Consider the following 15,118-nt stretch of genomic DNA (forward strand, 5'->3'; position numbering starts at 1 on the left):
GCAGGGGAGTTTATTATGCAATAGCAGCCAGCTGTATATAAGGACAGACCCCAACTGGAAAGCAGAGGATCTTTGTGAACTGCCCCCCTCTCTCCACGAGAACCAGGTATGCACTGACAAAAGATGTGTTTTTAGGAATAGTTTGTTGGACTTTGGAAGTATTTTATGGGATGTTATTATACTCTTGAATCAAAATATGCTGGTTTTTTTGGTGTTGTTGTTGTTTTGGCTGAAAATGTGTTTTCTTTTTGTGACTTCTTTCTCCTCCTGCCGTCTTTCTCGGTAGAATGCTGCGGTACGTCGTCGCTCTCTGTCTTCTGGCTGTGTCCTGGGCACAGGACTGCCAGGTAGCCAACATCCAGGTCATGCAGAACTTTGACAAAACCAGGGTGAGTAGAAAACCCCGACCCACAACAATTAGTGTCTTTTAAATATATTATGCCAAATAGACCTATGAGTTAACTCAGTTGTGATCTTAACCGGTGGATTTCTTCCTCACAGTACGCAGGTACGTGGTACGCCGTCGCAAAGAAGGACCCAGAGGGCTTGTTCCTCCTCGACAACATTGTGGCCCAGCTTCATGTTGCAGAGGATGGAACGATGACTGCCACTGCCAAGGGCAGAGTCATCATCCTCAAGTAGGTTCTGTTTTCTTCCTGTAGGGGTCTTTTCAAAGCAGTTTAACACAAAGCACGTGTGAATCGGCTCGCGTTTTGTGACGTCCGCCTCTTTTCTTTGACTGCTAGCAACTGGGAAATGTGCGCCGACATGTTGGCCACGTTCGAGAACACCGAGGACCCCGCCAAGTTCAGGATGAAGTACTGGGGAGCCGCAACCTACCTGCAGACAGGAAGTAAGTTCAAAATGTTCTTCTCATATTCTGAAGTCTGGCAGCAAATCCACTGAGTGACATTTGAGAGTTCAGCCGCTGATATCAGGTCACACAGTCAATTTCTGACCTTAAGCCAGTTGTTTGTCTAATGTAATCATCTACTGCGGCATTTAGTCTTTGACCCTTCCCTGAAATGAGTCCAACCGTTGCTTACCTCAGAGCGGATCAGCGTGTCCTTTAGAACAAATCGATCTATTGATTGCGCAATGATCAATCTGAAATACCGCCGGAACCCAAGCCTGACCACACTCAAGTGTTTACTTTAATGGTTATTGATGGTCAAGCTTTGAGAATTCATGAATTAATCGTGTTACCATTTTAGATTCAGTATTTAGGCATCTCTTATGGTACTTTGGTCAAAATCTAAAATCTCATTCGTACTCCTTTCGTCTCTCTCCGTTCTCAGATGACCACCACTGGGTCATCGACACCGACTACGACAACTACGCCGTGCACTACTCCTGCAGAGTCGTGGACGAAGACGGCACCTGCCTGGACGGCTACTCCTTCATATTCTCCCGTCATCCAGGCGGGCTGAGGACAGAGGACCAGCCCATCGTCACACAGAAGAAGATAGACATCTGTCTGTTAGGCAAATACCGACGGGTTGATCACACCGGTAGGTTGAAGTCAAGCGATTGCTCATTTGATGACGTGACGATCCACACTGTGAAGCCTTAAGTGCTCAAATTAATTGCATCTCTGCTTTTCTGCCTGCAGGTTTCTGTGAAACCGCGGACACGGCCAATCCAGAGCCCAGTGTTTAAAACACACACTCTAAAGACTGTGAGCCCCTCTGCTGATCTCTCACTGAATCCCAACTCTTCTCGGTCACCTCTGCAGTCTCGGTCTCAACTCACACAGTGATTCATCCATCTCCAGTCATGAAAAAGAAAAAAAAAAAAAACCCAGGCTCACTGTGAACTGTCACACTGACATGACTATACTGTAAAGAGAAAGGAAAACTATTTTGCGGGTCAACTGTCTCATCCCCTCATTTCTCTGTTATTTTATGTATAGAAAACTGCAGAATTCTGATAATCTTATCATCTGGAAACAAAACACTGGTTCCGGAGAAAAACATATCAGATCACTGAAAAGTGCCTCTGTTTTATTGTTTTTTTTTTTTGTACAATATAACAACCGTTTGTGAACATCTCTTTTAAGTGAACGTGAGCTCTGTAACCAGTATGTTTACTTAAAAGCAGGAAGGTTCACGAGTCCCTGGCTTTGCCTCGACACTGAAGGATGTAGCACATATGTATTGTTTGGACACGTTAAGCTGTGCGACGATGATACGTTCCGCTGTTTGATTGTATGTTGTACACTTTTAAATCCAGTTTTTGAAATAAAATATTCACACAGTGCTGCCTCTCTAAGTTTGTAACCAATAAGAAATCCGTGCATATCAGGATGTTTCATTTTGGGGTCTGTGCTAAGTTATATTAAAGCAAAATTGGGCAACCAGAAAGAAATGAGGGCAAAGTCTGACAAATACGTTACATTCTCATCCTGACAATGTTAACATTTTACATTCGGCAGTTGTCACAGTCACACTTCTGCTATTTTTGAAGTGTCAAATCACTTGGCATGCCCAGTCTGTGGAGCTCCATCTCTTCTCTTGTAACATTTTAGAGATTTTTCTTCTTCTCTTTTAATATGACAGCAGTCTGTCTCTCATCTCTTCCACTTTTTTTGTCCGGACTGAAATATCTCACCGACCGGGAAGGACTGACGTTTCTTTAGTGTCGCCAGCAGGTTGCTACTGCTGGCTTTCAGCGCGGTGCCCTGACAGCTACCAGACGTAATGCCACCAGAGCCGCGGCAGATACCCCTAGTGCTTATTGATCGCATCGACTTCTGCAATCCTGACTTTTATCTAGTGCCGCGAGCGGTTCCAAGTTTTCGCCGCAGTGATGAACTATCTGCGCATCTGCAAAACGGATTAGTTTGGAAAGTTTGGTACACACATAGCTGCACTCAATGATGTAACATAAGAGGACACAGACCACTGTATTTGATGAAGGTTTGCATGTTTATTGCACCTTTCTCTACAGTACAAAGCACTGAAAAACTTGGAAAAAAAAAAAGAAAACCCAAATGGTGCAATTCTCACACCTCCAAAATACAAAAGAAAGGCCTATAGGATGAGCTGTACAGCAGCAGCGTCTAAATCTTAAGTCTATGGAGTCACATTGCCCAAGGCTGCAGGAATGAAGACACCTTAACCCCTTTTTCCTCCTGCCGAGAGAACCTTTACTAATCCCTGCCTTAAATAGTTTAGTACAAGGAATTAACTCATGCAATCTCATTCCAGCGTTACGGAGATGCAAGGCTGGAAAAGTCAAGGTGGTGGATGTCGGCGAGCTTCACTCGAACGGGGGAAGAATACACGGACGACCTGCCGCATGTGATCACTTAAGCCCCCCACGGAGCGGGTGTATCGAAGATCTGGTTAAGGATCGGCAGAACGGTGGCTGTACGGTTGGTCTGGAAGGTCTCGGTCATGATTGCAGGCACAGATGAGAAGCATTACGCCACACACATATTGGATAACACAAGAAAAAATAAAAGAAGTGAAGCAGTGGTGGATGGCTAGAAAACACACAAAACAAACCCCTCCCCACATGATCAGAGACATTTTTATCCTTCACATAAACACTGCTCAAACAACAAATCGCTGCTGGGTAATTTCTATTTCAAAAGAACCATGCAGATTTTCTTACCAGTATTAGAAAAAAATATCACACAAAAAGTCAGTTATTGAGGCTCGGAGTAGATAAATGTCGTGCTTACAGCAGGTTTATAGGTCGGACAGGTTTGTAAACTTTACCATACAATAAAATAAGCTGCATCCACCCCCCCCCCCCAAAAAAAAAAAGTGATAAATGCACATAATTTACTGGATTACAATAAAAACATTTTAAAAAAGACACAGCAGTTCACCGAAAAAGAAAGAAAATCTTATCCCAATAAATACTAAGATCAAATACACACAGTTTGAAAACAATATTACCCAAGAGCTGCATAAACACTGCAATGGAAGATAAAATGATCACTTCTTTGGTTTGACGACGTGTTCATATTGCAAAACGGGACTACATTACAAAACATGAATGTCTAAACACAAAAAAGAATAGGAAGCAAAATGTGAAAAGATAAAAAAAAAAAATAAAGTCCCTTTTACTTGAGGAGTGAAGAAAAATAGAAGTGAGGTTCATAGTTTCTAAAAATATATAAAATATAAAAATGTCTAAATAAGTGTATGCTTGATTGTGACAGCAGGAACTGTGTTTTAAAGTCATTCTAACAGCGCAGTTTAATCAACCTCTGCATGTTGAAATAAAGAATAAAAAGGTCTCGAAGTAGCTTGCTCGCAGTACTTCTAAAAACTGTTGTAATCTTTCTGTGAAACTGCCTGCTTACATGGTTCAGATTTTAACACTGATAAGAGCAATAGTAAAAAAAAAAGATGTCAGAGCCTGATTTGCCTCGACGAATTGAATGATCTCGAGGAGAAGTTATCGGCATCGCCGGGCGGACTTCACTGGAAGGTGAGGGAGGGCTTAACCTCGTGCTACGGCGCCGGCTCAGGCCAGGCAGTAGTCGATGTGAGCCAGAAGCTCCCGGTGGCGGCTGGTGGGATACGAGGCCTGGCACTTCGGGCACTCCAGGAAACTCTCATCCAGGAGGCTGGTGACTTTCGACGGGGATGTCGGCCCGGGAGGGGAATCAATAGTGAGGCGTTCGAAATCCAGCCTGCTGTACGAGGTGGGCTCTGAAAAACGCGCATTCGGCTGCTTCTGAAACACAGAAAATTACACTACATTCACGCATTTTGTAGAAACTGAAACGGTAATAAACTCAAACCCTTCAAGGAGAAATCAGCACATCTTGCTCAAACAATGTAACGACCCTGAAACGTCACTGTCGCGTCGACGTTTGCTTGGAGAAAACGACTTAAACCAGGAACAATCGGTGGAGAGCATATGGCCGAGACGTGTGGCAACACTTACAGCCGACTCCAGCTTGGCAATCTGATCACGGGCCTTGCGGAGCTCCTTCAGCACCTTATGTAACTGGTGCTGCATGCTCTGACGATCAATTTTTTCATTCTCCGAGTCCTTGGCAGAGAGCTGGATCTTAGGAGGGGGAAGAAATATATGAGGAGTACAGAGCACAAGTGGGAACAGCTTGGACTGCACTTACTCTTAAACAACACGCACTTCAAAACTTTTACCACTGGCCAACAGGCCGTGCTGACAGCTTTTCCACTCATAATTGGGGGGGAAAAAAAAAATTGCTCAGACTGAGGAAATGACGACTGCCGAGCCCACTGTTTACTTCGAGTTTTCATTTACACAATGCAAAAAATACCAACAGTCAAACTTCGCTTTGAGTTTAAGAGAGTCGTTATGCACGGGAAGAATGACATTCCTGCAGTGTTACCTGTTGCTCCAGTGCTGCGATTCTTCTCTGCTCTTCTTTTTGGCTGATTAGAGACTTCTGCAGCATATTTACCTGTGAAGGCCAAACGATTATGCGCGTTAATTCCATTTGTGCCGTGCTTTTGATGACTGAAACACATTATTTCAGTCAAGTTTGACTTCAAAACAAGCCTGGAATTCAGTTTTAATCAAAAATACTTGTTGTGAATCACGTTTTGAGATAAAAAGGAATTTCCTGAGCAGACTACTGGTGAGCACCTGCAGCAGGAGTTCGGCGGATCTCTTCCTCTCCTCCTCCAATCTGGCGTCGGCGGCCTCCAGCTCCGCCCGCATCCTGTCTGCCCGCTCACTGGACACCTTCCTCTCCTCGCACGCGGCGTGTCTGGATGCAACGTTTACGTAATCCACATAAATATTAATCGCAGCGCAGCTTAGTCCTGCTTAAAGTAGTCGAGGGAAACAGGTTTTCCAAACCTGTATGCATAGAACGCAGCCTTGAACGGCAGGCCGGTGGAAAGGTTTGACGGCTCACCTTCCTTCAACCCGACAAAACGCTAACCGTCCAAGGCAGCACTGCTGCCTTTTCATTGCACCTCGCTGCTCTTTTCTCTTGAACTTAGTTTTTATTTGAATTTAAACAACTTCTCTATTGATTTACGGCATTTCCTTTCACATCTGCTGTACGCGGTAGACCCCTGTGGTGCTTCAAACTTTTCCGGCAAGGGGGAACATTTCATAATGTCAGTTTTCGAATTCATTTCAGACAAATTGTCGAAATCAATTCACAGATTTTTTTTTAAATTCCCAGCCTGTAAAAGTTTTGCATTCCATAACTTTGTAGCTGTTGTCTTCATTTGACTTTTTTTTTTTAAAGCTCTCATAGCGTGAACTCATCAAGCCAACACTTTCATGACCAATTAGACAGACGCACTTCCACAGTTTTCATGTTGAGTTTGTTTGTGTGAGATACAATCTGTCTTCACTTGAATCCAGATGGTAGAAATGCTTGAGATTAAAAAGTAAAGTATAGTAAAGAAGTAATTTTAAAAAAAGAAAGGTGCCGTAAACATCTAGTTTCGATGGGCTAGATGTACGCATGTGTGCAGTAATGAAATGTTCTTTTGATGAGGAGATCGCGGTATTAGTGGCTGGACTGCATTTCTGTTTACAGCTGCAGGGAATGTTATTTCTTCTGAAAACCTCCCCAGACTTTTTGCTCAATCCACATACTTCATTGATTTTTTTTTTTTCTTCCCTCCCTCCAAAGATGAATCGGCAGAGTGCCGTATTGTTGTTCTCCCGACAAGCCGCCGTCGCCGACACAGAGGTAAGGCGGTGTCGGCACAGCTGCACAGCCCTCGCTTCTGGATGGGACTCCACGCTGAAGCTATTATGTTAATCGTCTTGCCTCTGAAACGGAAAAGCTGGCAAACTGTGTAAAATCACACATGACTTACGCTGCGTTTGATTGATTCTGTGTCAGCAACAAAGCTGACGTAGAGACGAGAGCCTTTGTTGCGGCTCTGCTGCGGAATCGAGTGAAGAGAGGCTGCAGTGAAGCTGCTTGATCCGTCTGCCTCCTCGGTTTTTATAGGAAACTAAGAGGCACACTTCTTCTACCTGTTGCCGAGCCGCTCGGCCTGCAGTTGCATCTGGGCGTCCTCCAGCGCTTTGCTCTTCTCCTCGTGCTTTCCGAGGAGGGACGACAGCTCGGCGCGCTTCTCCCCGTACTTCCTCTGCAGTGCCAGCAGTTCGTCCTGAACCCTGGTGACCTGCTCCTTCTGAGCCTGCAGCTCGGCTTGAGCTCTCAGAGTCTGCAGGGTGAAAAAAGGAAAAATAAACATCTTTTACATCTGCTCAGATTTTCAACAGAATCCGAATATCTACCGGATCCTGTCGTCAGTGCATGTTGACTCAGTGCTGAAATGATCATTAACATGGTTTATACGAGGGATTGGATGGTTTTGTCACTGATGCGTGCAGAAAGTACACCAAATACTGAGAAAAATCTTAAATAACTCTTTCAAAATGAGCAAATAAGAACTCCAGGAGACCCGTTTTAGCCTTTACCTGCTCCCTCTGCACGCTGAGCTCCTGTCTGCTCCTGGCGGCCTCCTCCCTGTGCCTCTCCAGGTCTCTCTGCAGCTCAGACAGCTTTTGGTCGAAGTGGCTTTTCAGCTGGGACTCCTTCTCCGGGCCGACTGAATCAGCAGCAGCTGAGATTAAACGAAAAAGTGTTGCAAATGAAGAAGCTAATCAGAGACATTAATTGTGTTCACAAAGTAAAAGTTTGGAACTTTGCATATTTTATGTATGAGATTTATGAACAGTCCAACCATTTAATTGCAGGAGCCAAACTATCTTCCACGCTACTGACGTTGCTCATATTTTAATCCCGCCTTTATTACCCATATAGTCTTTTTTCACTCAAAGCTAATGCCTTTTTTAATATTCAATGCTGTAGCTAAAAGATAATAACCAAATCAAACTGAATACATTTGTCTAGCCTCCCCTTTTCACACTATATGTGCCAGCTCATAAAACAAGCTGGGTTTTAATTAATTCAGCAGGATATTTTAATGCATTGTGTGATCGCGGCGAATGATGTGAGGGTGTTAGAAGTCGTTCGCTCAGGTCTTACTACACGTCTCTCCCTCTGAACCGGCCTCCTGCTTGGCCTGGGTCAGCTGCTGCTCCAGCTCCATCGCCCGAGCGTGGACCGACTGGACGTACGCCTCTCGCTGCTGGTCGTACATCAGCCACTGCTGGTTCTTCTCCAGAGCCTGGGGGGCGGGGGTGAAGAGAGGGGGGGAGGCACGGCCCTTTACAATGATTCATGGGTCATTTCAGCGATTTGAAAGCAAGAGGGCCTCTGCAGACTGACATCTGTATGCGTGGTGGATTTTTTGGGGGGGGTAAATGACTGGGATGAGTCTGACTGTGGAACAAAACCACAGAACTGCTTTACTGTGAGGAGAACAAGTATGTCAGACACTGCAGATTTTCCTTCTTGCAAAGCATGTAAAGGTCTATATTAATTAGATAATTAAGACATTAATGCTTCAAAGCGACAGTTTGACAGTTTTTCTTGGTGCAGTTAGGGTGCTAAAAATTACCCATTTGAAAGTCGAGTTTGTCGATCATAGCCCAGTAGATAATAAACTTATTCTTGCACAAAACCAGATGAACAACAGAGAACTCAGTCCTCATTCCTACTGATTTTGTCAGTTATCGCTACAAATGTTTTAAGGTCAATAATAATAATAATATGATTTAATGTATATAATTGTATCTCTCATGCATATACACTAAATGCACTTAATTCATTCATTATAGCAAAACTAAAGATTGTATAGGATAACTAAGGGGTGGGAGTTAATAAGTTGTCTTCTTCCCACTCCTTTTCGAGGTACATTCAACAAATGTAAATACAACATATTTATCTGCAAATTGTAAATATTTGTTTTTTTTTTTTATTTATATACTATTTCTGTAAAATTTTGTTTTTGTCAACCCAATATCTTGTATGAAGTATTGTACAGTATATTTATTTTACATTATGTTTCTTGTGTCTCGAAATAAATATATTCATTCATTCATGTGTTTTCATAGATTTTAATTATGGGGGGGGGGGGGGGGATTCAAACCTTTCCATTGTATTCCACAGCTAACAAATTTCAGATATTTTGACATTTGATGCTTAAAACAAATGTGATGAAAAGGCCATCACCTTATATTTCAGTAAAACGTTGCTCCTGAGTCCTACTGTTCTACAATATAGTGTTTGAAACACTTCGACAGGAAGGATCACTGTTAAAGTGTCGGCATTTGGGCAAATACAAAGACTTATTTAAACTTACATCTTTCAGTTGTTCTTGGATGAGGGTCATGTCCTGTCCATTCTGAGAAAAGAAAAAACACAACTTGAGCTCCTGTGCAAACATTTGATCTATATCAATATCAATAAGTTGTGTGTTCTCCTTCTCAATGATGAAATATTGAATTTCATTGGGATTGGACTTCAACATCGATGCTTAAAGCATTTAAAATCAATGTGCATGCATGTATGTGCCTTCTATAACCAATCTGAATGTGCCGACATTGAATGAGGAATGCATTGTGTAGCCATGACAGCAAACGGCACACCATCATTTTGATTGACCGCATGTTTGTGTTCAGTATTCAGAAAAATAATCTCAACAAACCGCATCGCTGCCGAAGGCTTTAAAGAAAAAGAAATTACATGAAAGCTTAAATTATTCATCCTCTTAATTTTTAATAATGTGCTGAAAAAGAAAGAAATGAAAGTAAGAAAGAAAGAAAAAAAAAAACACGAGAGCACGCTGTGGAGGTTTTTCAGCCTCTTGAACAGATGACCCGGGGTCAGTTCCTCGACATCCATCCTGAGAGGACAGTCAGTCAGTCAGTCAGTCATCTCATAAACAGAAGTCTTTATGTCTGATCCCGACACCTAAGCTCCGGCTAACCCTTTCACAGCAGCGCTCCACTAAGCATCTGAACGATCATCTATGAGCTCAGGCTCTGTGAGCTCCTCAACTTCCAGACAAGCATCATGGGCTTGTCAACTTTTCGAGATGGATTTAAACGAGTGTCTCACAAGCTAAGCCTACTAGCAGCTTTGACGGATCCAGGAAGCGGGAGGTTGGTGGGTCTCCTGGTCAGATTATTTCTAGTAATGCAAAACGAGCTCAACCGAGTCCCTGGAAAGTCGGGAGTAATCCTGGGAAATTAACGCCATGGCATAAAGCCAAAGGAATCCCCTTTCAGTGAGAGGTAGACAACAGCGATCGCAAAAAAAAAAAAAAAAAACCCACGACAGGTCTGCAGGCTTTGAGCAGTGCGATTAGTATTCACGCTTCACACACGGTACTCTTTGTATTCGCTGGGGATAAAAGCTTGAAATGATACCAGAACTATGGAAGAGCATTTACATTCATAGACAGTATTTCAAGTATTCTGCTGACCTTTATTAGTAACAAAAGATGAAAAAAAAAGAAAGTGTTTTGTGAAAAGAATCTGTGGAAATAAGTACTTTGCTTTCTTCAAACGCTCCAATTCTTTTGGCTTCGGCCACAGCTGATATAATAGACCATAAAAGGACGAGAAAGTACAAAAAAAAAAAAAATAAAAAAAAGGAGAAGAAACTTTCTGATAACACTGTTCGGTGCATCGCTGAATAACAGGCCTGGAGGTGTTTGGAAGTGACCGTGATAAGAATCGAAGGGAATCAAGATAAACCACAACGCAGGGAGAACTCAGCCGGAGACTGAGCCGGCAACTTCAAGCATTAATGTGAATTCATATGCTTCTGACCACGAGCTGGACATAACTATTAACAAGAAATGAAGCACATTTCCTCCCAAAAAGGAGCAGCATGTGAGAACCGAGTCCTTCCAGCAGGTCCTACTTGTGATTTTGCCACTACAGCCAGAATATGAACGCTGCAGCAAGGACGGCAGGACCTGCTGTACCCAGAGCATCACAGGGTTACCTTCTGAAAGAGAATAACGTGGAAGAAAGTGGCAGCTGCAGACTCAAACACTCCTCCACAGATGGCATGGAGGATAATATGAAATACATACAAAAAAAAAAAAATCAAAAAACGTTTTGAATCCTTCATCAAACTACTATATAAGATGTTGTGTGCCGACAGCTGCAGGAGATCATTATAGAAATATCTCTGCAGTTGTTCATTCTAGCCAGTAAGCCTACAAAGAAGGTACTGATAATGGCTGAGGGGGGGAAAAAAGCAGTCAAAAGGCCACACGCTGCCACCTAGTGGACCAGAAAACAGCAGCATCTGCAGTCAAAGGCCCCATGCAGTCATTACTTAGAAAAAAAAACATCTTGTACTGGATCAAACAATTAATGTGTTTGAGTGGTTAAATACACACTATTCCCAAAATGTGACAAATATCACGGTAATTGCCGTTAAAGTGCACCCTGCTTTTAGAAAAGAACAGTTCAGGACTGAGTGTTAAATAAGCAAAAATGATGGCTCAGTGAGAATTTTATGTGTCAAAACATTACAATGTAAGAGAACTACGTGGACAGAGTGAGCAGGAGAAAAACAAGGAGAATATTAGAGTAAGGACAGAAAGACCAGAGGAATCTCTACTGTCAGAAGCAAGAATATAACTACTCAACCAACTCTGTTTTTTGACTAAATGAAGCACCTTTTACCACTAGATGCGAAGTAAAACAGTTTGCAATATCCACGATTTATTCATCCATATCTTAAAGCTGTGTGACTGAATATGATAAAAACATTAATACTTTTAATGACCTGCTAGTGCAAGTAGAAGAGAACCAACTAGAAGAGCTGCTTTGGCAAAAAATAAAAATAAAAAAATAAAACATGCGTCAGGTCATCAGGGAGAAGGAGACATTTTTCCTGACTAATTAGAGCATCCAGACAAGTATCGAGGCGGAGAGGTCAGCCTACCACCACCTGTGTTTCCAGGGATTGGCATCGGGCAGAAACGGTAGCCAGCTTGTTTTTCAGATTCTCCGTCTCCTGTGACAAATTCTGGAACAGCGCGTCTCTCTGCTCTGCCTCCTTCCTGCGCTGCTCCAGCTGGGCCTGCAGCGACGCAACCACCTGAAACACACGAGAAACACGGCGCCACGACAACTTCACCACACTCTGCAAACACCTATGTCAACCTGATTTTAAACCTCTGTTTTGGCGGAGACAGTCTGCTCGCTAAATCTGTTCCTACGTTTCTCCGAGTCATTATGTTCTTCACACAATGGACGTCAGGTGGCTGACACTCTCTTGCCCACTTAGCAGGTCTGGTTTTAGCACTTCTCCCGTTGAAAGTTTGCGAGGAAGAAGCAAGTGTGATTAGCGTCTGGGCACAACAAGAAGCTGCGAATCTATTTACCAGAGTGCCATCTTCAAGTTTAGCCCAGTGCCATGCTTTGTGGCCTAAAAATCACACAGTTTCTGCAGCCACAGAAGAGAGATTTCACATAGATAAGCAACCACCTGAAAAATAAAGCCTAGATTTATACAGCGGTGTTGGAAAAACAGTGACAAGTCATGAATGCCAATGTATTCACTCAGACTGAATAGAGAAAGATAGTTAGTTTTCAAATGTCAAGTGAACCGCACATGTGTTAATACGCCGTTTTCTGCCGCTTGTCTAAACTTCACTTTGCTGAGCTGCTGTCAACATGGAAGAGAAGCAATTCTTTCCCCCCAACTGTTTTTGTGGCAGCTCATTGGAATTCCAGTATGATCCACCCCCTCCCTTCTGACAGTCATCTGCTGCCAGCGATGCATATGCCACCAATACAATGCCAAGTCTGCAACAAACCTCTACAAGTTGAGGATCACTCCTGAAAACAGAGCTGTATTTATTCTCAATCTGAGCAGAAAAGCACTGCCTTGGGGGTGTCCATATACGTACACGTCTACGTTTCCAGGACACTTCTTGATGGATGAATGAGAGTTGACTACAGGTGGATACATCTCACCAGAGAGGTGATGTGCACATACCTCTCCTCCTTTAGCAGTCAGCTGCTGCCTCACAGCCTCCAGTTCCTGCTCTTTTACCAGCAGCTGCTGATTGTTTCTCTCTCGCAGGGTTTCAAGAGAAAGAATCCTCTGAAATAAACACACAGACACCGAAATCAGCCGTCAAGAGATCAGACAGGCGTGAAGGTTCACCACCACCACCACCACTTCCTGCACCTCCAGCAGCTTGCTTTTGTCCGAGTCAGGTGGTTTGATGTGTCGTTTGGCCAGTTCATCGATCTTCTTCCTCAGGTGAGCGTTCTCCTTCCTGACTTTGTCCAGCTCTGCCTCGGCTTTGGAGGTCGAGCTGCCGCTGCTGGATTTGAAGCCCAGCCTGGAGACAATGGTCTCTTTGGCACCTTTGGATGTCATGGCTGCTCAGGTCGCACTGAACAATCTGGTAAAACAAGTGAAACCACTGTCTGCTGTAATGCTTGTAATTCAACAGAACATATTTAGGTTCAAACATAATAACTGTGCAAATACAATGAAACCCAGGGAATGGAAACATTAAATATTTTCTTTATGTTGCACTTTCAATGCTTCCTGGAATATAAACATAAATACAATGTATACAAGTTAACACAAGAAACTCAAAAATACACTTTTATGTTTTTTTTTTTTTGTTTAAAATCAAACATTAAATAAAATATTTTGAGGAGGTTTGAATAAAATGACAGGACAGCTTGAAGCTACACAATCAGACGTCTGCCACTGGAGGTATGTTTAGCAAAAAAAAAAAAAAAAAACACATTTCTGAATACTTCTCCAGCTTTCCTCGTTTGAGTGTAAAAGAAAAGTTACGTGTAGAGATAAATACGGGACATTTGAGACTTACAAACGGAGCGGGGTGTAGATATCCGCTGGAAGGCTCCTGCTTGTGTCAAACAGCGTTTCTCTCAACGACGCTTTCGTTTCCTGAAGTTTGAATTGGAGCGCGGTGACGTCACACGCAAGCGAAGCGAGCGTTTGTTCAACCCGGCGTGTGCCGATGTGGGAAAAGTCAGGCGGTGCTAAAGCGATTATTGACGTATACCAAACAAAAGTCGCAAAACTCCGACTTATTTTCAATAATACACTTTTTAGTTATTAATTAATACAGTTTAGGGTATTTCTTCTTCGCCGGCCTGGTTTTGACAGGGTGATAAGTTTGCTCTACCGGGCTGTACGCGACAATAAATCGAGTCAACAGACAGCTATAGGCGGGGTTTGTGCTTCAACCTGTTTATCAGCGTCTCTGTGACTTTGTAGCTTTCTTCGTGCAAATTTTACAGATGAGGTGGAGCATGCTGAAAATAAGTAACCTGTAAAGCAATTCCAGTGCAATAGGTTCCCATTAAGTGTTGGTTGATCACAGCAAAAGGACGAGGGAGGATGGATTATTTGAAAGAACTGTCAATAAATCACAACTGTGACCTATTATTACAGCAGGTTTATTAGTACAGGATATCAATACTTCATCACATGATCCCTTCATTGTGGATCATCAGTAGAGCTGAGAGGTGTTTCGAAGTCATTTCCGATTATACAGAGCAAAAAGATTGTACAGTAATTTGAATAATTCATACATAGTATTCAGAATGAAGGCCTTACAGCCACTCCTGCTCTTATAACTGAGACTTCAGTGACCTTTAGTTTCTTCAAGAAGGAAAGGGTGTGAAATGGTTAGCCTTGATGTTTTCAAATGTATTTTCAATGCAAGTAAAGAAAAAAAAATGTATTCTTTATATGGTTTGAAAAGCATGCAAGTTTAGCCTTTAGTAGCACTATACTGCCCTGTGCTTCAGGCTACTCTGTCCTCATTGTGGAAAGCTTTGCCACTTTATGTTGCCTTTGCTTGCTTCTGTGTGAATCAAAAAAAGTAGGCAAAAGAGAGGGGGCTTTGAGCTATTGTGGGATCTGTGCATATAAGGAGCTTTTAGAATGAACTCCAATACAATCCAGCATCAAACCTCCATCAGGGAGTCAAACAAAGCTCATGAAACACATCATCCTTTTAGAAAAGAGGCCAACTAATAGTCTCCCAGTTGGACTTAGTATTGTGACCTAAAGCCAGAAACTACAGCAGATGACAAAGGGTTTTATCCCACAATAGTCACAAAAAGAAAGAATCGAAGACCCACATAGTGAAGTGGACCGCAAATTTGTATCACAGTAGTTAAAACCATGATAACTATCAAAGCTTAAGGCCAATTCAACATCTCTGAGCTACACATGATAGTGTTTTTTTTTTTT

General features: G+C 42.7%; 2 protein-coding genes across 3 annotated transcripts; one reads left to right on the forward strand and one right to left on the reverse strand.

Moving 5' to 3' along the window:
• Positions 1–2,258, forward strand: rbp4 (retinol binding protein 4, plasma). The gene is made up of 6 exons (XM_030097996.1): positions 1–106; positions 287–389; positions 502–638; positions 747–853; positions 1,299–1,511; positions 1,613–2,258. Exons 2-6 carry the CDS (start codon positions 288–290, stop codon positions 1,657–1,659), a joined length of 606 nt encoding a protein of 201 aa, XP_029953856.1. The 5' UTR covers positions 1–106; position 287; the 3' UTR covers positions 1,660–2,258.
• Positions 2,259–3,016: 758 nt separating this feature from the next.
• cep55l (centrosomal protein 55 like) lies at positions 3,017–13,782 on the reverse strand. Of its 2 annotated transcripts, none has more exons than XM_030097994.1 (12): positions 13,722–13,782; positions 13,061–13,280; positions 12,866–12,973; positions 11,813–11,962; positions 9,201–9,242; positions 7,982–8,123; positions 7,411–7,556; positions 6,961–7,154; positions 5,599–5,722; positions 5,342–5,413; positions 4,909–5,034; positions 3,017–4,695 (listed from the first exon to the last, which is right to left on the reverse strand). In XM_030097994.1, exons 2-12 carry the CDS (start codon positions 13,253–13,255, stop codon positions 4,483–4,485), a joined length of 1,512 nt encoding a protein of 503 aa, XP_029953854.1. In that variant the 5' UTR covers positions 13,256–13,280; positions 13,722–13,782; the 3' UTR covers positions 3,017–4,482. The 2 variants fall into 2 exon arrangements, with proteins under 2 accessions (XP_029953854.1, XP_029953853.1); XM_030097993.1 differs by having other exon boundaries at positions 11,807–11,962.
• Positions 13,783–15,118: the final 1,336 nt, after the last annotated feature.

This window comes from Salarias fasciatus, chromosome 8 (genome assembly GCF_902148845.1).
Source record: "Salarias fasciatus chromosome 8, fSalaFa1.1, whole genome shotgun sequence".
In the NCBI taxonomy this organism is placed as follows: domain Eukaryota; kingdom Metazoa; phylum Chordata; class Actinopteri; order Blenniiformes; family Blenniidae; genus Salarias; species Salarias fasciatus.